Here is a 20,921-nt window from a genome sequence, read left to right on the forward strand (position 1 = left end):
TATCTTAAGTGCCTATGCACAAATGCAAGAAGCCTGGGAAACAAGCAGGGAGAACTGGGAGCCCTGGCACAGTCGAGGAACTATGATGTGATTGGAATAACAGAGACTTGGTGGGATAACTCACATGACTGGAGCACTGTCATGGATGGATATAAACTGTTCAGGAAGGACAGGCAGGGCAGAAATGATGGGGGAGCTACATTGTATATAAGAGCAGTATGACTGATCAGAGCTCCGGTATGAAACTGCAGAAAAACCTGAGAGTCTCTGGATTAAGTTTAGAAGTGTGAGCAACAAGGGTGATGTCGTGGTGGGAGTCTGCTATAGACCACCAGACCGGGGGGTGAGGTGGACGAGGCTTTCTTCTGGCAACTAACAGAAGTTACTAGATCACAGGCCCTGGTTCATGGGGGACTTCAACCACCCCGATATCTGCTGGGAGAGCACTACAGCGGTGCACAGACAATCCAGGAAGTTTTTGGAAAGTGTAGGGGACAATTTTCTGGTGCAAATGCTGGAGGAACTAACGAGGGGCAGAGCTCTTCTGGACCTGCTGCTCACAAACAGGGAAGAATTAGTAGGGGAAGCAAAAGTGGATGGGAACCTGGGAGGCAGTGACCATGAGATGGTCGAGTTCAGGATCCTGACACATGGAAGAAAGGAGAGCAGCTGAATATGGACTCCGGACTTCAGAAATGCAGACTTTGACTCCCTCAGGGAACTGATGGGCAGGATCCCCTGGGAAAATAACATGAGGGGGAAAGGAGTCCAGGAGAGCTGGCTGTATTTTAAAGAATCCTTATTGAGGGTATGTCTACACTACGGGATTATTCCGATTTTACATAAACTGGTTTTGTAAAACAGATTGTATAAAGTCGAGTGCACACAGCCACACTAAGCACATTAATTCGGCGGTGTGCATCCATGTACCGAGGCTAGCGTCGATTTCCGGAGCGTTGCACTGTGGGTAGCTATCCCGTAGCTATCCCATAGTTCCTTCAGTCTCCCTTGCCCATTGGAATTCTGGGTTGAGATCCCAGTGCAAAAACAGTTTTGCAGGTGATTCTGGGTAAATGTCGTCACTCAATCCTTCCTCCGGGAAAGCAACGGCAGACAATCATTTCGCGCCCTTTTTCCCTGGATTGCCCTGGCAGATGCCATAGCATGGCAATCATGGACCCCGTTTTGCCTTTTGTCACTGTCACCGTATGTGTACTGGATGCTGCTTATAGATGCGGTACTGCACTGCTACAAAGCAGCATTCATTTGCCTTTGCAAGATAGCAGAGATGGTTACCAGTCATATTGCACTGTCTGCCATTGTAAATTGGCGATGAGATGACGGTTATCAGTTGTTCTGTATTGTCTGCTGCTATCATGGGTGCTCCTGGCTGGCCTCGCTGAGTTCGGCCGGGGGCGCATAGGCAAAAATGGAAATGACTCCCCGGGTCACAGCCGCTCCGTGTCAGAGCCCCAGAGATCCCGCAGAAATGATGAGCTGCATGCCATTCTAGGGGGTGCCCCTGCAACAACCCCACCCGTTGCTTCCCTCCTCCCCCAACCCTCCTGGGCTACCGTGGCAGTGTCCCCCCATTTGTGTGATAAAGTAATAAAAAATGCAAGAATAAGAAACACAGACTTTTTAGTGAGATAAAATGAGGGGGAGGAAGCCTCCAGCTGCTATGATAGTCCAGGCAGTACAGAATCTTTTCTTTAGACATGATGGGGGGGGAGGGGCGGGCTGATGGAGCTCAGCCCCCAGTTGCTATGATGAGGACTGTTACCAGCCGTTCTGCACCATCTGCTGGGAATGACCAGGAGTCATTCCTATTTTTACCCAGGCACCCTCGGCAGACCTCACTGAGGCCAGCCAGGAGCACTCACAGGATGATGACGAGGACGGATACCAGTCCTTTTGTACCGTACCATCTGCCACCGGGGAGGGGAGGGGAGAGGATGCTGCTGTTTAGCACTGCAGCACCCCATCTACCAGCAGCATGCAGTAGACAAAGGGTGACATTGAAAAAAGGCAAGAAACGATTTTTTTCCCTTTTCTTTCGGTGGGGGGAAGGGTGTAAATTGACGACATACACCCTGAAACACTTGGGAAAATGTTTTTGACCCTTCAGGCATTTGGAGCCCATCCAAGAATGCAAATGCTTTTCGGAGACTGCGGGGACTGTGGGATAGCTAGAGTCCTCAGTCCCCCCTCCCTCCCTCCATGATCGTCCATTTGATTCTTTGGCTTTCCGTTACGCTTCTCACGCAGCACTGTGCTGAGTCCCTGCTGTGGCCTCTGTCTATCATAGCCTGGAGATTTTTTCAAATGCTTTGTCATTTCGTCTTCTGTAATGGAGCTCTGATAGAACAGATTCGTCTCCCTATACAGCGATCAGATCCAGTATCTCCCGTATGGTCCATGCTGGAGCTCTTTTTGGATTTGGGACTGCATCACCACCTGTGTTGATCAGAGCTCCACGCTGGGCAAACAGGAAATTAAATTCAAAAGTTCGCAGGGCTTTTCCTGTCTACCTGGCCAGTGCATCCGAGTTCAGATTGCTTTCCAGAGTGGTCACAATGATGCACTGTGGGATACCGCCCAGAGGCCAATACCATCGATTTGCGGCCACACTAACCCTAATCTGACATGGCAATACTGATTTCAGTGCTCGTCGGGGAGGAGTACAGAAACTGGTTTAAAGAACCCTTTATATCAATATAAAGGGCCTAATTGTGTGGACGGGTGCAGGGCTAAATCGGTTTAACGCTGCTAAATTCGGTTAAAACACGTAGTGTAGACCAGGCCTGAGGTTGCAGGAACAAACCATCCCGATGTGTAGGAAGAATAGTAAATATGGCAGGCGACCAGCTTGGCTTAACAATTAAATCCTTTCTTATCTTAAACACAAAAAAGAAGCTTGCAAGAAGTGGAAGATTGGACAAATGACCAGGGAGGTGTATAAAAATATTGTGCAGGTCTTCAGGAGTGAAATCAGGAAGGCCAATTCACACTTGGAGTTGCAGCTAGCAAGAGATGTTAAGAGTAACAAGAAGGGATTCTTCAGGTATGTTAGCAACAAGAAGAAAGTCAAGGAAAGTGTGGGCCCCTTACTGAATGAGGGAGGCAATCTAGTGACAGAGGGTGTGGAAAAAGCTAATGTACTCAATGCTTTTTTTGCTTCTGTCTTCACGAACAAGGTCAGCTCCCAGACTACTGCACTGGGCAGCACAGCAAGGGGAGGAGAGGACCAGCCCCCTGTGGAGAAAGAAGTGGTTCAGGACTATTTAGAAAAGCTGGATGAGCACAAGTCCATGGGGCCGGATGTGCTGCATCAGAGGATGCTAAAGGAGTCAGTGGATGTGATTGCAGAGCCACTGGCCATTATCTTTGAAAACTCATGGTAATCGGGGGCAGGGCCGCCTAGAAGACCGGGCTGCAGTTCGGCGGCGGGTCCCGCTCCGTCTTCAGCGGTAATTCGCCGGCGGGGGGTCCTTCCGCCCCGGAGAGGAAGGACCCCCCGCCGGCGAAGACCGGGAGCGAAGAAGCTCCTGCGCCCGGCCCCGCAAGACTTTTCCGGGGCCCCTGGAGCGAGTAAGGGACCGCTCCAGGGGCCCCGAAAAACTCTCGTGGGGGCCCCTGTGGGGCTCAGGGCCTGGGGCAAATTGCCCCTCTTGCCCCCCCCTCTGGGCGGCCCTGATCGGGGGAGGTCTCAGATGACTGGAAAAAGGCTAATGTAGTGCCCATCGTTAAAAAAGGGAAGAAGAAGGATCCAGGGAACTACAGGCCAGTCAGCCTCACCTCAGTCCCTGGAAAAATCATGGAGCAGGTCCTCCAGGAATCAATTCTGAAGTCCTTAGAGGAGAGGAAAGTGATCAGGAACAGTCAGCATGGATTCACCAAGGACAAGTCATGCCTGACTAACCTAATTGTCTTCTATGATGAGATAACTGGTTCTGTGGATGAGGGGAAAGCAGTGGACGTGTTATTCCTTGACTTTAGCAAAGCTTTTGATATGGTCTCCCACAGTATTCTTGCCAGCAAGTTAAAGAAGTATGGGATGGCTGGGGCCAGTTTTGTTCAATATTGTCATTAATGATCTGGAGGATAGCATGGACTGCACCCTCAGCAAGTTTGCAGATGACACTAAACTGGGAGGAGATATGCTGGAGGGTAGGGATAGGATACAGAGGGACTTAGACAAATTAGAGGATTGGCCAAAAGAAATCTGATGAGGTTCAAAAGGACAAGTGCAGAGTCCTGCACTTAGGACAGAAGAATCCCATGCACTGCTACAGACTAGGGACCGAATGGCTGGGCAGCAGTTCTGCAGAAAAGGACCTAGGTGTTACAGTGGACGAGAAGCTGGATATGAGTCAACAGTGAGCCCTTCTTGCCAAGAAGGCTAACGGCATTTGGGGCTGTATAAGTAGGGGCATTGCCAGCAGATCGAGGGATGTGATCATTCCCCTCTATTCGACATTGGTGAGGCCTCATCTGGAGTACTGTGTCCAGTTTTGGGCCCCACACTACAAGAAGGATGTGGAAAAATTGGAAAGAGTCCAGCGGAGGGCAACAAAAATCATTAGGGGGCTGGAGTACATGACTTATGAGGAGAGGCTGAGGGAACTGGGAATGTTTAGTCTGCAGAAGAGAAGAATGAGGGGGGATTTGATAGCTGCTTTCAACTACCTGAAAGGGGGTTCCAAAGAGGATGGAACTAGACTGTTCTCAGTGGTAGGAGATGACAGAACAAGGAGCAATGGTCTCGAGTTGCAGTGGGGGAGGTTTAGGTTGGATATTTGGAAAAACTTTTTCGCTAGGAGGGTGGTGAAGCACTGGAATGGGTTACCTAGGGAGGTGGTGGAATCTCCTTCCTTAGAAGTTTTTAAGGTCAGGCTTGACAAAGCTCTGGCTGGGATGATTTAGTTGGGGATTGATCCTGCTTTGAGCAGGGGGTTGGACTAGATACCTCCTGAGGTCCCTTCCAACCCTGATATTCTATGATTCTATTAATGTTTTCAGAATGGAGACAGGTAAATAGTGGTGTCCCCCAGGCGTGTGTACTGGAACCAGTCCTATTCAATATATTCATAAATGATCTGGAAAAAGGGGTAAACAGTGAGGTGGCAAAATTTGCAGATGATACAAAATTGCTCAAGATAGTTACGTTCCAGTCAGACTGTGAAGAGCTACAAAAGGATCTCTCAAAACTGGGTGACCTGGCAACAAAATGGTAGATGAAATTCAATGTTGATAAATGCAAAGTAATGCACATTGGAAAACATAATCCCAACTATACATATAAAATGATGGGGTCTACATTGGCTGGTACCACTCAATAAAAAGAGATATTAGAGTCACTGCGGAGAGTTCTCTGAAAACATCCACTCAATGTGCAGCGGCAGTCAAAAAAGCAAACAGAATGCTGGGAATCATTAAGAAAGGGCTAGATAATAAAAGAGAAAAGATCATATTGCCTCTAATAAATCCAGAGTACGCCCACATCTTGAATACTGTGTGCAGATGTGGTCGCCCCATCTCAAAAAAGATATATTGGAGTTGGAAAAGGTTCAGAAAAGGGCAACAAAAATGATTAGGGGTATGCAAGGTTTGCTTTGAGGTTTGGTTTTAAGCAGTCTGAGGCCCTGAGCCAAAACCCATTGGAACCGCTGGGAGATTTTCCATTGACTTCTGAGGAATTTGGATCAGGTCCTAAATAATAACAATCCCTAGCTTTTCCTCAGCAGACCCCAAAGTGCTTTACAAAGGACATTAGGATCATTAGCCCCATTTTATGGATGGGTAAACTGAGGCACAGAGAGGGAAAATGAGTTGTTCAAGATCACCCAGCAGACCAGCAGTGGATCCAGGAATAGAACCAGCTCTCTGGAGTCCCATTGCAGTGCTACACCCTCTAGAAAGCACATAGGATGGGGATAGTCAATTATTTTTTGTCAAGATCCACATTTCTTGGTCAAGGTATAGTAAAGATCCAGACACCAGAGAAAATAAAATAATAACAATAATGATAATAATAAGTAAATAAAAAGATTTTGAGATCCTTTCAAAAGTGTCTGGTGGTCCGGATTTGGCCCACGGTCCGCCTATGGACTACCCCAACATAAGACTATGTGTGGACTAGTGGGCTGAGCACTGGGTTAGGAGCCAAAGACTCCTGATTATATAATCCTGGCTTTGGCACTCCCTTCCTTGCACATGTTAGTTCCCCCCATGCCTCAGTTTCTCCATATACCTACAAAACATGGAGTGCAGATTTCTCAGTGCATTTCTGTAATATGTTGTGTGTGCGCAAAGGAGCTATATATGTTCGTTAACCGAGCTGGGCAAACAACAGGTTTATTTCTTTGTTGGCAATTTCTAAGTTAGAAAAAAATAGTTGTGAGTCTGATGAAAAATAACACGTTTTTGAAATGTTTGGTGAATCAAATTTTTTTTTTAAATTTAAGTTCGGGTCAAACAAACTGTTTTGTTTTGCTTTTGACCATTTCAAAATGGTTTGGAATTAAAAAAAAAAGTCAAGGAATTTTTTACATGAAAAGTCATTTCAAAGTGAAAAATCAAAACAGTTCAATTTTTTTCCCATTCCCTTTCCCATGCACCCCCACACCAAACAATTTGGCCAAATGATCATGAATTCATGAACCGTTCTGGTGTTGAGGAATCTGCATATTTCACAAGAAAAGGTTTAATTTGAAAAATGTCACCCAGCTGTAACCATGAACCCTGACGTCTGCGTTTCTCTTGTGTCTTCTTTGGCGAGATGGCGGGACATAGCTTCATAGCTGAGCTCAGCAGCTATGAAACCTACAGGTGGTGCTGTCAGCTCAGTCCATCCCCTGGCACCTTACATGATACACTTTCTCTCAAATTTAGTGCAATTGTGCAACAGTAGTATAAACAATTATATAAATGGTCATCTTCAATCCTACAGCATCACACTGTTTACAGTGATTGTCAAGAGGTAATGAAGGTGAAGGGAATTGGTCATCTGAACTGAAGGTCCACACCCAGCTAAGACCCTGCTTGTAGCCTGTATAATCACAATAATGTCCCCACACATCTCTTTCCCCAAACTATGGGGATAGTAGGTAGGACCATGCAGCAGAGCACGTGGTCTTTGCTCAGAAATCCCCAAGTGAGACCCCCTCCCATCAGCACTTATTGTTTCATTGTACACACCCATCACTCCGTATCTCTGTCTCCCCCTGCTGTCTCTTGCCTAATACGTAGATTGTGAGCGTTTTAGCGCAAGGACTGTCTGATTGTTTGTTCTGTGTCTCTACAGCACTTAGAGGCAAAACGTCGTTGTTTATGAGTGGGGCTCCCAGGCACTACATTAATGAAGAAGAAAAGAAGGAAAGAATCCCTCTGTATCCTTTAAGGGATAAACACAAAAACATCTCCTTTCTAGTGCTCTCAATTTTTCTATAGGCTTCAGCACAAAGTGTATGGATCGTCAGGGTGTTTAGATTGTCTGCAGTAATCCACGAGTACCTTGAAGAGACTGGAGTTGGTCCCTATCAGCACAGACACATTCCGATTCCCTTAGGGTCGGGGCATATTAAGGCATCTGTGTCTACCTCTTCTGTTACCCCAGCAACCTCCTCTGGGAATTCCAGGTGCACTCTGACATACCCTTGGCAGGGGTATTCATCCATGCTGAGGCCACGCAGGCCAAGGCGGGTCAGTGGCTGTATAGGCAGGTGCCTAAGCATCTGTTGGTAGAATGACTGAAATATAATCATCACTTGAGATCCAGTGTCAAGCACTGCTTTATATTCTGCCCCTTCAATCCTCACCGTGACTTCTGCTCGAGGCCCTATCAGTCCTGAGGGGATCCCAGCTGGACAGTATCTTCTATGGATCTGGGTGGCCCCTGTCTCCAGAGCCTTCAGCAATTCCTCGACCCCTCCCCACTGATCTTCAGCTTTCCAGACACTAAGGAGGGATTTTCTTCATTATGACACTTGGCAGCACTGTGTCCAACCTGACCACAGCGGTAGCAGAAGAATTGTCCTTTCCCCCTTTGCCCGGGTGGGATGGTGGCTCTAAATGCTGACTTCTCCATCGCCACAGCCAGAGGCTCCTTATGCCTGGAAGTCTTCATTCGGTCAATGGTGCTTTGCAGCCCAGCTATCTGTTCTGTCAGGACCTGCATTTGTTGGGCAAGTTCCTCTCTGGTGCTCACCATCAGTACACCGGCTGTTCATAGGGGTGCTGTGCTGGCTGGCTCAGATGTTTGGGCTTCCCAAAACTCACCGGCAGCCTGCCTTTCTTCCTCCTCTCTGACCTCTTTTATCAGCTGGGAGTAACTCAGGGGACGTTCCCGTCGTTCTCTGAACCGGAGATGAAATAGAATCGGATTCTGACATTGAGTTCCTCTCTCAATTTGAGCCAGTCTGGTCTGATCCATCTGCTCAGCAGTCACTGCTCTCCTCTGGACAACTCTCTGAAGCAGCCTCTCCAGCCTCTGTATATAGGCTGAAACCTTCTCACCCCTTCGCTGTTGGGAATTAAGGAACTTACAATAACTGTCCTCAGAGCCCTCTATGCTCCCAAAGGTGTGACCGAGGGCCTCTAGGGAGTCCTTCACACCGACCCCAGGGTTAGTGAGCTTCAGGGTGCAAATCACGTCTAATGCTGGGCCCCTGAGGCTCTCTACTAGACATCTTCGCTTTCCTGCATCTGGTACAGCCCACTCCTGCAGCATTTCAGTGGTATGTTCCAACCAGGGTTCAAACTCCTCTTCCCCAGGTATTGGGATGGAACCCCCAGCAAATAACCTTAACTTGCAATAGGAGCTTGATGTAGCATGGGACAACACAACCTTTTCCAATGTTTGTCCCAAGGCTTTTGCCCAATCATCGGCCACGGCTGCAGCCTCTGACCTAGGGGCTACTGAGTCATGGCCCAACAAACCTGACACATTAGCAATTATACAAACAGTGATTTCCCCAAAATATAAACACAGTTGTTTCCCCAACTTAGTGGATCAGTCAGGAGGTGCTTGCGAGGGGCACGGACCCAGTATCCCCGACGAGCCCTGCAAAATGTAACCCTTCTGCCAGGTGGAGCCAGCAGCAATCAGGGACGGGTTCAATATCTAGGGGTTCCTTTTCAGCAATACAGCACAGAACTGGCTTGAGCCCTGTGACATTACTGACATAACCTGTGACCGTATAGATCATTGTTGCAACCACTGTTATATATTTGCCACAAATACTGTACAAAGATTGTCATGTAAGGTGTCTATGGAAAGGTTATGATTTGCCGATTATGATTATGCTGTCTGTATGTGTGTATCATTTTTGTAGTTGAAGTTATGAATATTGACTATGTACTGGCATTTCAATGTGTTTTGATTCTAAGTAGCCTCAGTGAAGTGGTCAGCTTCTTGAGAAAGGACTATTCTCAGTAAGTGCCCAATCAAGAAACACTTCACTGATAATGGAGTTTGGGAGACGCCAACCCACATCTGAGCTTTTCAAACTAACATGTAAACAATGGTGTCGGCCTGTAAAGAGCTGAGTCATGCATGGACATGTGACTTGCCCATGTGTCTCCAAACTCCATCTTGCTGCTGTGACCTTCCAAGGGCAGAGGATATAAAAGGCCCCGAAAACCCTTCCATCTTGTCTTTGATCCTGTTTCTTGCCTCTGGAGGAACCTTGCTACAAACTGAAGCTCTGAACAAAGGACTGAGTGACCCATCCCAGCGGGGGACGTACTCCAGAAACTTGATTTGAACCTGCAGCTTGTTCTATCACTGCTACAAGCCTGAACCAACAACTTTGCCTTTACTGTATATAATTGATTCCATTTAACCAGTTCTAGCTCTCATCTATATTTCTTTCTTTTTATGAATAAACCTTTAGATTTAGATTCTAAAGGACTGGCAACAGCGTGATTTGTGGATAAGATCTGATTTGTATATTGACCTGGGTCTGGGGCTTGGTCCTTTGGGATCAAGAGAACCTTTTTCCTTTTACTGGGGTATTGGTTTTCATAACCATTTGTCCCGATAACGAGTGGCACTGGTGGTGATACTGGGAAACTGGAGTGTCTAAGGGAATTGCTTGCATGACTTATGGTTAGCCAGTGGGGTGAGACCAAAGTCTTCTCTGTTTGGCTGGTTTGGTTTGCCTTGGTGTGAAAAAGGAACCCTGCCTTGGGCTGTAACTGCCCTGCTCTAAGCAATTTGTCCTGAATTGGTACTCTCAGAAGTGTCCCACCAAAGGCAGCATTGTTACAAGCCCCCATCCAGTAACCTGGGTAAAATTACACACCACTCCTGGGTGCCGCTGAGAGGCAACACTTCCCCACTCGCAAGCACAGAGTCTGAGTATAGAAAAGAAACTTTTAATGAAAGGAGAGAAGTCACCTGACATTAATTAGAGAAAATACCACAAGCGGGGTTCATAATCATAAAGCTGTGAGCAGGACACCCACCCCAGAGTGTGTGGGGCAGTGCCTTCCACCTCATGTTTGCGAGTTCTACAACCACAAGTTTCTTTACTGTGCCTCCCTCTGCTCCCTCACCATACCCTGCTCACAGTGGTTGTCCTTGGTCAGGGAGGACCCAGGGTTCAGAGTTGCATCTGTGTGAGTTCTCCTCCCATCTGGGGAAGAAGGCACTTTGCTTGCTCCACCATCTGAGCGCTTGAAGTTATATATATGTTGATATATGCCATCACGTGCCAGCAATCCCCTCTGCCATGTACATTGGCCAAACCGGACAGTATCTACGCAAAAGAATAAATGGACACAAATCAGACATCAAGAATTGTAACATTCAAAAACCAGTAGAAGAACACTTCAATCTCCCTGGACACTCAATAACAGACTTAAAAGTGGCAATTCTTCAACAAAAAAACTTCAAAAACAGACTCCAACGAGAAGCTGCAGAACTGGAATTAATTTGCGAACTAGACACCACATCAAATTAGGCCTGATTAAAGACTGGGAGTGGATGGGTCACTACAAAAAGTAATTTTCCCCTCTGCTGATACTCACACCTTCTTGTCAGCTGTTGGAAATGGGTGACGTCCACCTTGACTGCATTGGCCTTGTTAGCACTACAAAAGTAATTTTCCTCCTTTGATATTCACCCCTTCTCATCAACTGTTGAGAATAGGCCACTTCCACCTTAACTGAATTAGCCTCGTTAGCACTGACACCCCACTTGGTAAGGCAACTCCCATCTTTTCATGTGGTGTAACATTTATACAGCTTTCTGTATTTTTCAATCCATGCAGCTGATGAAGTGGGTTTTAGCCCACAAAAGCTTATGCTCAAATAAATTTATTAGTCTCCAAGGTGCCACAAGGACTCCTCGTTGTTTTGGCTTAACAAGGTTCTTTCAGCTGAGAGTGACCCCCTCATTTGGGACAGGTTGAGCACAGTTCTGCTCCCCTTTATTCATACAATAATGACAACAATATTGATAACAACATTTCACTATTCCTGCATTCAGTACTAATGCGATTTGTAACCCAACACCAGCCAAAGTTGATTACTTTGAGCAACACCGCTCTATCTGCTGGATATCTAAGCAGAGTAGGTGTGTTCATTTAAATAGAAGTCTCTCTCCCTCCCAGTTAGCTGTCAGGGGAGAATTCATTCAGACCCTGCTTACACAAGAATCTTGAAGCTCTGCATGCTAAAAGAATTTCCACTGGAGACATCCAAGTCTCTCTCAGAGAGAATCCACCTAACACAGTGAAGTAACTTAGTTAAGCATCAGCAGAATCTTACGACTGGCATCTGCTGTGAATCCAGACAGGATGAAAATTCAGAGGGTTCCAATTTGTATTCTCCACAGCAGAAATGGTTTAGCCTATGGGGCTGAGAAAAAAATCCCACCCTGTCCCCTACGGTACACAAATCTAGATGAGTCCAGATGCATTATTCTGTAGCTTGGATTGATTTTTGCTTTCCTCTGAAGCATCTGTCCCGATCCCAGGCTGGATGGATCATTAACCTGATCCAATGAAGCAGGAAGTAGGCTATAAGGTGAGCTGGGCTATTGGTCTGCAGGAGGCAGGATATTCAGTGAGGGGGACTAAGGGCAGCTACTCACTGTGGGAGATCCAAGATGTCATTTCCCACGCTGACCTGTATCCTCTGCAAAGCCGTTACCCTGTTCGTCTCCTGAAGACTTTTGCAATGGCTTCCTTGAGCTCCTTGTTTCTCAGGCTGTATATCAAAGGGTTGAAGATGGGGCTCCCAAATGTGTATCCCAGTGAGATCAACCGGTCCAGTTCATCCGACCAGCTGCCCTTTGGGTGCAAGTAGACCAGGCTGAGGCAGCCGTACTGCAGCAGCACCAACATGAGATGGGAGGAGCAGGTGTGGAAGGCGCGGCGCCGGCCCTCAGCCGAGCGGATGCGCAGGATGGTGGTGATAATGTAGACGTAGGAGACACAGATCAGGAGGAAGGGGAGGATGACTATCAGGACACTGGCGATGAACTGGGCGATCTCCTCAGAGCGGGTGTCAGTCCTGGCCAGCTTCAGCACCTGGTTGACGTCGCAGAGGAAATGGTTGACCCCATTGAAGCCATAAAAGGGCAGGCGGAAGATCAGCACTGTGATCTGCAGGGAAAGCAGTCCTCCGAGGGCCAGCGAAGCGGCCGCCAGCCACAGGCAGAGCCGCTGCGTCATAATGAGTGTGTAGTGCAGTGGGTGGCAGATGGCCACGTACCGGTCATAGGCCATGGCCACCAGCAGGAAGCAATCTGAGCTGCCCAGACCAAGGAAGAAGAACATCTGGGCCCCACAGCCCCCAAAGCTGATTCTCTTCCTCTCCTGCAGGGCATTCACCAGCATCTGTGGGAAGATGGCTGCAGCGTAGCCAAGCTCGATGATGGACAGGCCCTCCAGGAAGAAGTACATGGGGGTGTGCAGACGGGCGTCCTCCCGTATCGCCACCAGGATGAGCAGGTTCCCTGTCACAGCGGCTGTGAAGACCAGGCTGATGCCCATGAAGAGAAGGGTCTGAAGATCCGGGTGGGTGGGAAAGGCCAGGAATACAAACTCCATCACCATTGTGTGGTTCCCTGGGGGCATTGGTCTTGCTGTCTCATGCTCTGCTGGGAGACAATGAGCAACACTGTGAGATGGATAAGACGCCACCCATGGGGCCAGATTCAAGGCACCCAATCTCACTCCTTTACCCCATTGCTTCTCGTAGCTCTCCTCAAATCCCACAAATATCCTCCCACCTCTCCTCTTCCAGCCTGGGAGACCTCGCAGGTTCAAAGGACATGTGCTCTCCAATGCAGCTGTTTTAAAAGGGGAAGCATGAAGGCTGGTGTCACTGTCTCTCATGAGGTTCACACACACCGGGCATCATTCATGTCTCAGCTCAATTCGGGCAGCCTAGGTGGCCTTGCTAAATTAGCTACTCACTCGGAGTCCCCTGAACTGGATCCGAATTGGACCCTGGTCTCTCTTTCAAATGTTTCAGGAGTCTGTGGGCCAGAAATGACTCCCTAAAAATGACCCCTCTGCTTAGAGGATCACACCTGTATTAGCACTGAGGATCTTCTAGCGCCTCTTTTCCCCTGAGCAGCCTTAATTATTCTCTGCTCTTCACAGAGTGGAGGCACCAGACTCCTCACAAGGAAGGGAGCAGATATCCTTATCCCCACTCACAGAGGTGGAGCTGAGGCCTAGAGAGGTTTCAACCTGTGTTCTCAAAAATGGTCTCTGAGTTCGGAGAGGAGGAAGCCAACTCGGGCTGTGGGTTATAGCACTGCCATGCAATGGATGGGAATCCCTGAGGATATACAGGTGGAGATGGGATGGAAGGGTTGGTTGGCACACAATGTGAGAAGCTGATAAGTTGGGAGAGAAGGTACCCAGGAGCCGGTGGGACCCATGGGCCAGCCCCTCAGCTGGAGTCCTTGGCACTATGTTGATTTGGGAGCCATGTGGGGAATATTTGGTGTCTGGAGTGACAGGGTCATGGCCAAAATAGTTACATCTGAGTATAGGGCAGGCTGGGGCTCATTGACTCCATTGAAAGTTGCACCTAGGCTTAAAGTTAAATCTTTGCCAGGGTGCTGCCCTGAAAACGGCCGTTTAGCTAAATCAGGGCCTGTAGCAGTAAAATCTGATTAACTTCAGGCACCATGATACCTGGGAGCTGCTGCATCATGAAGCAGCAAAGAATCCTGTGGCACCTTATAGACTAACAGACGTTTTTCAGCATGAGCTTTCGTCTGTTAGTCTATAAGGTGCCACAGAATTCTTTGCTGCTTCTACAGAACCAGACTAACACGGCTACCCCTCTGATACTTGCATCATGAAGCCATTTGCAGTGCGACAACTGTACCATGCAAATATCACACGTGCCAACTCCACATAGCAGGAAGTCACCAGAGAAACCCTGAAAAGTCACTAGATGTCGCTATTTAAGCAGTCAAAAAATGTCAAAATTGTCAGTAAACAAACTTCCCACAGAATTCAAAAGCAAATTTATATATACCTGCCCGGGTGAGAGGACACTGCCAGCTGCTGAACAGAAAGCAGCAGCAATGCTGGGTGCTCCCTCTCCGGCTGGATAGTGTTGGCAGCTGAGTTTATGAAGTTATCACTGAGTGGCTCTGTTGGTGTCGCTCAGCTGGTAGGGGGCTGGCAGGGGGTTTCTGGCTGACCTGGTTACACAAGATGATATCAGGCGAGCTAAAAGAGGGCTGGGGGAACTGGTGCAAGGAATCAAATGCCACTTTACAGGGTCACCATTTCCACGGCACCAAATTGCCCAGCCTTTTGCTCTCTTCCACTCCTTCTTGTTTCTGTGTATTGTCTTTCCTTGTCTTTCTTCCCTCTGTTTTTAACATTCTTCATTCCCCCTCTTCTTCATGTAAAGGGCTATTCTCTGTCTCCGGTTTCCCCCGAATGAATCTCATGAAGAAGCAAAGTCCCTTTGCATCTCACTCTTCTGAATGTTTGCTACCAGGCTAGCTGTCATTGGAGTGGTCTAGAAATGTGCAGATCCCTGTTCCATTCCCCCCCCACACACACTTTCCTCCCCAAACAACTAAACCCCCAGCAGACAAAATCCGCACACAGGCTGACGGTGAGAATTGAAGGGAAGTTCAGAGAATTCAGAGTCAACAATTGCAGCAAAGCCCCTAGTGATCTCAGGCACAGTTTGGAGGTTTTGCTGGCTGGGAGCTGAGCCCTGGGATCTAGGGGAGGAGTGACCCTCTGGTGGGATTTGATCGGCACAAAGAGTAACGTGTTCTATGGCTGGAGAGACCAAATTGCCCCTCTTGGGCAGCATGGAAAGAATTCCAAACGAGCCTTTTCTCAAGGCAACGTCTGCTCCGGGGGAGGCCGCTCAGCCCCGCAGGGGCGAAGGGAATCTGGGCTGCGCCCCCAGACAGCAGAGCTCTGAAGGGAGGCCTGGAGTGGCAGCCAAATGCCAGGTTAAGAAGTAGGGTGATCCCAGCCCTGCCCCATGTAGTCAAGACCTCCAGAAACCCCCTGCCAGCCCCCTACCAGCTGAGAGACACCAACAGAGCCGGTCAATGTTAACAAAATAAACTCAGCTGCCAAGACTATCCAGCCAGAGAGGGAGCACCCAGTATTGCTGCTGCTTTCTGTTCAGCAGCTGGGAGCGTCCTCTTGCCCAGCAGAAGCCAGTACCAAGGGCAGGTTCAGCAGAGTCCCAAGGAATTGCTCAGCTAGACAAGCCAGCTTCCCACTCCTTGGAGAGGGTTTTTGATCATTTCGGTGGGCAAAGGCTCAAAGATCTGTTGACAAATGTTTTTTCCTGCATCGGCCTCGCCCAGGGAGTGGTGCCTGCCCTGGTCACTAATAGTTTTTATTAAGCAGAAGATCATGACGTTTCCCCTTAGTGTTGTATCCTCTCCTCTTCCAGCCTCTCCTCCCCATTAAATCTGGCTTTTCACCCCCTCCCCGCCACCCAGGAATCAAAGCTGAGCCCCAGTTATGTGCTAAGCATTTATTCTGCCACCGGGAGCTGTAGTCACACCAGCCTCTCATTCACAGCCTCTAAAGCCCAAGAAACCCTGGAATGTGTCCTTCTGAGGCCATGCCCAAGTGAGAATTCATTGGAATGACATTGACTTGGTATGCAAACGAGTGCAGCGTGGAATGGATTTTATTAACACTATTGAGCTGCTTGTGAATGATTTTGTGACTGTACAAATTGGCAACTTCTTTCTCTGAATACCACTGTAATTGGCAGTGAAAGTCACTAGATTTGTCACTGGTCGCTTTGACGCTTATTTCCTCGCTAGGGAAACCAAAAAGTCTCTAAATGTTGTGACAAAATCACTAAGTTGGCACCTGGGGGGGGGTGGGTGAGGGAATGGCATATAGCGCATCCCCTGACATCTAACCATTGACAGCCACGTTGGTGAGGTGCAACTGGATTGCAAATACAGTGGCAGATAAAGGGCCCATTTGTTTATAGGCGAGTTCCTGTGCCTACCAAGGCAGCTTTAAATGTTGTATGGCATGGTTTGTCGGACCTTGAGCAGGCAGATGGATCTGCGGGTGTCTCTGTGGAACTCCATCCAGAGTCACATTTTAAAATAGCAAAATTGGCAGCAGGATCCCGGATAATAACAATCCCTAGGTCTTTTGGAGCCCTTTTCATCAGGAGATCTCAAAGTGCTCCACAAAGTAGGCCAGTATCATTATCCTGCTCTGTAAGATGGGGAAACTGAGGCACAAAGAGGAAAAATGAATAGCCCCACAGCCTTCCACCAATACCCTCTGCCCACCCCACCCCCCGCATGGCCTTCCCACCATTCACCACCTCCTGAGGAGGGAAGGGTGGCAATGAGGGAACAGTGTCCTTCAAGCCAGAAGGGATAAATCTGCACAGCAGGACTCTGAAGGTACCTGCCTTACCTAGATGGGCAGCTTCTCCCGAGCGGTCCAGCCTGCACAGACGGGAGTCTCCGTTGGATCTCAGCCCCCAAGAGAGGACATGGGAGTCAGGGGGACCAGCACAGGGGTCAGGTGGCTCAGCCTGGAGCTCAGCAAGTGGATATGGTGGGGAAAACTGGAGCTGCCCAGCAGGGAGGGGTATTTATCTGCCAGGTGAGACAAGGGCTCCTCCCCTCTGAGCTGTCAGGAGGAGCTGGGCTGAGGATAGGAGATGATTGAAGGACCTGGCTCCCTGGAGCCTACCTGGTCTCAGCCCCTGGAGTGAATCCTGTGCCAGGCTCCCCTTTGGGGGCACGGTGTGACGATGCAGTTCTGGCGGGACCCAACTGAGAGTGCCAATTCAGGACCAATTGCTTAAACGGGGCACTTACAGCCCAAGGCTGGGGTTTTTCCACCTCTAAGGCAAACCAAACCAGCCAGACAAAGAGGACTTTGGTTTTGTCCCACTGGCTAACCACAAGTCACACAAGCAATTTCAGTAGACACTCCAGTCTCCCAGTATCACCACCAGTCCCACTCGTCCTGGGGATGAATGGTTATGAAAACCAACACCCCAGTAAAAGAAAACGGTTCTCTCGATCCCAAAGAATCAAGCCTCAGACCCAGGTCAATATACACATCAGATCTTACCCACAAATCACGCTGTTGCCAATTCTTTAGAATCTAAAATCTAAAGGTTTATTCATAAAGGGAAAAAGGTAGAGATGAGAGCTAGAATTGGTTAAATGGAATCAGTTACATACAGTAATGGCAAAGTTCTTAATTCAGGCTTGTAGCCGTGATGGAGTAAACTGCAGGTTCAAATCAAGTCTCTGGAGAACATTCCCGCTGGGATGGGTCATTCAGTCCTTTGTGTAGAGCTTCAGTTTGTAGCAAAGTCCCTCCAGAGGTAAGAAGCAGGATTGAAGACCAGATGGAGATGAGGCATTAGCCTTATATAGGCTCTTCCAGGTGTAAGAACACTTCTTTGTTCTTACTGTGGAAAATTACAGGAAAATGGAGTCTGGAGTCACATGGGCAAGTTCCTGTATACTTTGCTGAGTTACAAGGTGTATCTGCCTCCTCTCAGTGGGTCAGTTGTGTAGCTGATGGTCCTTAATGGGCCATCAAGCAGGCTAGGCAGAGCTAAGACCAACTTGTCTGGGGTGTCTCCCAGAAGTACAGCACAAATTTGAAATACAGACAGGATAGAGCCAATATTTATAACTTCAACTACAAAATGATACATACATATAGACACCATAATCATAACCAGCAACCCATAACCTGGTCTTAGACACCTTATATGACCCCCTTTACATAAGATTTGGTGCCACTACAGGACCTTGGTTGCAACCATGTTCTATATGGTCCCAGATTATATCAATAACGTCACAGATGGATGCTGGGGAAGGCCTGTCACTCCAATGTCAATGGGCTGGTAAAAAGGCCCAGTGGCTGAACTAACCCTCTCTCTGGAGCTGGGGAAAAGGTGTAGTTGGTGCCAATGGCTCCCCTCCCCCCACCATGGGACATTCCAGCCTCATCAGCCGGCGCTTTGACTGAAGTTGTTTCAAGTGCCCCAGAGCTCATCCCTCTGATGTGGAACTGAGGCCCCAGAGGTGAAAGGCTCCACATCCCCTCCCCCACCCCCCACACCAGTCCCTCACCCTCAGTCGAGTTTGGTGAATTGTAAAATCTTTGGGGTGTCTTTTTGTTCTGTTTGTACAGCACCTAGCCCAGTGGGGGCCTGCTCTGGGTCTGGGGTTCCTGGGCAACAGCAGAACACAAATAACGATGGAAGTGAGAAACTATGGCTCCCGTTCTCCCACACCTGGAGTTATCCAGCCTCAAGCCAGGTTAAAACCAGTGACTTAGAATGCAAGAGATCCTGCCGCGGTGTCCTGAGCAAACCATTCTCTGTGCCCCAGCCTACATGCAAACCACTGAGCTACGAGTGAAGTACAAGGATGGAGAAGGAGATGTCACATCTGTGAGGGCATCAGTGCTGAACCCTTGGGAGCCCTGAGGCATTTCCTGTGCAAACCTTTGGAGAGGCCGGGGCAGTATGAGAGAAAGGTGAGAAGTAGGTTGCCCTGGGATGGTCAATTTGGCTTTTCCCTTGTGGAATTTCATTGCTGCTTTCCCCACACCTACCACTGGGCCCATTCTAATATATACCTCTGAGCCCCTTGGCAAATGTTCCCTTTGCCACTGGGAAATGGTTTAGGTGGCAAAGGGGCTCGTTAGGGAGAGACGACAGTTCTGATCTGAGAGACACAAACTTGGCAAAATGGCAGGTGAGACACAGACAAGGGTTGTGTCCAGCAGAAACAAAGGGGCCATCATGAGTGGGAGCGAAGGAACTCCACTAGGTGCAGGGTCAGCTCCCCACACACAGCTCTGATGATGCACCTCCATTCCTGCTGCTAGTGCAGTCCCACAACAAGCACAGCAGCAGCTCCTAGCCTGCAACAGTCCTGCCAGTCCACCCCTCCCAGCTGTCAGTTCCTCTCAGCCCCTTTCCCTGAAGCACCTTGTGCTACTTCAGTCCTGTCCCTCTACCGCAACATCATCCTCATCCTCTCTACTACAATCTTCCTCCTGATCAATCAGAGTCAGTCACTGAAAATTGACCAGGCTTAAGAGTCTGACACAAGCCAAGCCGAGTTGTCATCCAGGTCTCTTTAGGCCCTACCTTGATGGACCAAAAGAGTGTGGTTCTAGCTCAGTGGCATTATCTTGGCTTGACCAAAAAGGCTCATTAGGAGATAGGCTGACATATGAGAGGTGACTAAAGGCACTTGGCTTGTTTGCTAAGCCTGTGTGAAGGACCAGGACATGGGTGGTCTTGCCTAATGGTCAGGGCAGGAGGCTGGCCTAGTGGTTGGAGCAGAAGTGAACAGAGTCCAAATCAGGAGCCACTTTACCGAGCCCAGGGAGTGGGCTGGAGCCAAGAGCCAGGAATCAGGAGCCCAGGGTTGGAGCCAGAGTATCAGCTGTAGCAGGAGTAGGTGTGGAAGCAAGGATCCCAGAGTTATGGTGAGGAAACCAGGCATGAGCTACAGGACCAGAAACACAGCTGCAGGTGTGGAATGCCAAAGAGCAGCCAGAGATCCATGCCTGTTGCAGGGTTTCAGAATGTGCCTACGGCAGTCATTGGCCAGTCAGAGGGCCAGGTGTGTTTGATGAATCAGCTGAGGGCAATGAGCTGTGTCTGGGCTCAGCTGTGGGTTCCTGACAGCCTAGCAAACCAGCAGCTGAGAGGGGATCTGATCGCTCTCTCTAATTACACCAGGGAGGGAGAAGAGCTCTTTACGCTAAAGGATGGCATTGGCACAAGAACACATGGCGATGACACTGGCCTTGAGTAACTTCAGGCTGGAATTTGGAAGTCCCTTTTGAACCATCAGAGGAGGGAAATTCTGGAGCAGCCTCCTGTGAAGACTAGCAGGCACAAACGACCTAACTAGTTTTAAGGTAGAGTTTGATACATTTATGAACAGGCCTATATGACAGGGCTTCCTGGGAGAGCAGGGGACAGGACTCAAAGACCCAGGAGGGCCTTTCCAGTCCAATGTTCCTATTTGATGCTTAGCTCCCTTCCAGCCTATAAAATGGCCAGCTAATACGGCTACACACATCAGCCCATGTGCTAAGGGAACTCCTTCGAGCTAGCACATTTAAAAAGCACTTTTTTTTGCCCATGAAGAGAAGGTCCTAGCAGCTCGGACTGGTCTGGAGGAAGCATTGCTTTGACTGCGTTCCCTGGTTTTCTTACATTTGTGGTTTGGGGGTTTTGTTGTTGTTATACCAGTAGTGTTCCTTTAAAGTGTAGATGGGGCACCATGACTAAGCATTTTCTCAGGGTTGATTTTCCAGCAGCTGAGTCTGGGGTACAGAAGTCTCACATTGATATATTCAATGCTCATATGGCTAGAATTCAAACTGGAACAGGTGCAGGGAATGGCTACCAGGATGAGCAGGGTA

At 48.6% G+C, this 20,921-nt stretch overlaps 1 protein-coding gene across 1 annotated transcript; it reads right to left on the reverse strand.

Moving 5' to 3' along the window:
• Positions 1 to 12,155: 12,155 nt before the first annotated feature.
• On the reverse strand, positions 12,156 to 13,088 carry LOC120404039 (olfactory receptor 10Q1-like). The gene has a single exon (XM_039536047.1). It carries the CDS (start codon positions 13,086 to 13,088, stop codon positions 12,156 to 12,158), a length of 933 nt encoding a protein of 310 aa, XP_039391981.1.
• Positions 13,089 to 20,921: the final 7,833 nt, after the last annotated feature.

The sequence above is a fragment of the Mauremys reevesii genome, linkage group 4, assembly GCF_016161935.1.
Source record: "Mauremys reevesii isolate NIE-2019 linkage group 4, ASM1616193v1, whole genome shotgun sequence".
Taxonomy (NCBI): domain Eukaryota; kingdom Metazoa; phylum Chordata; order Testudines; family Geoemydidae; genus Mauremys; species Mauremys reevesii.

Excerpts from the sequence above, each read along its gene's own strand:
- LOC120404039 (XM_039536047.1), bottom strand. The coding sequence starts at position 13,088 with ATGCCCCCAGGGAACCACACAATGGTGATGGAGTTTGTATTCCTGGCC.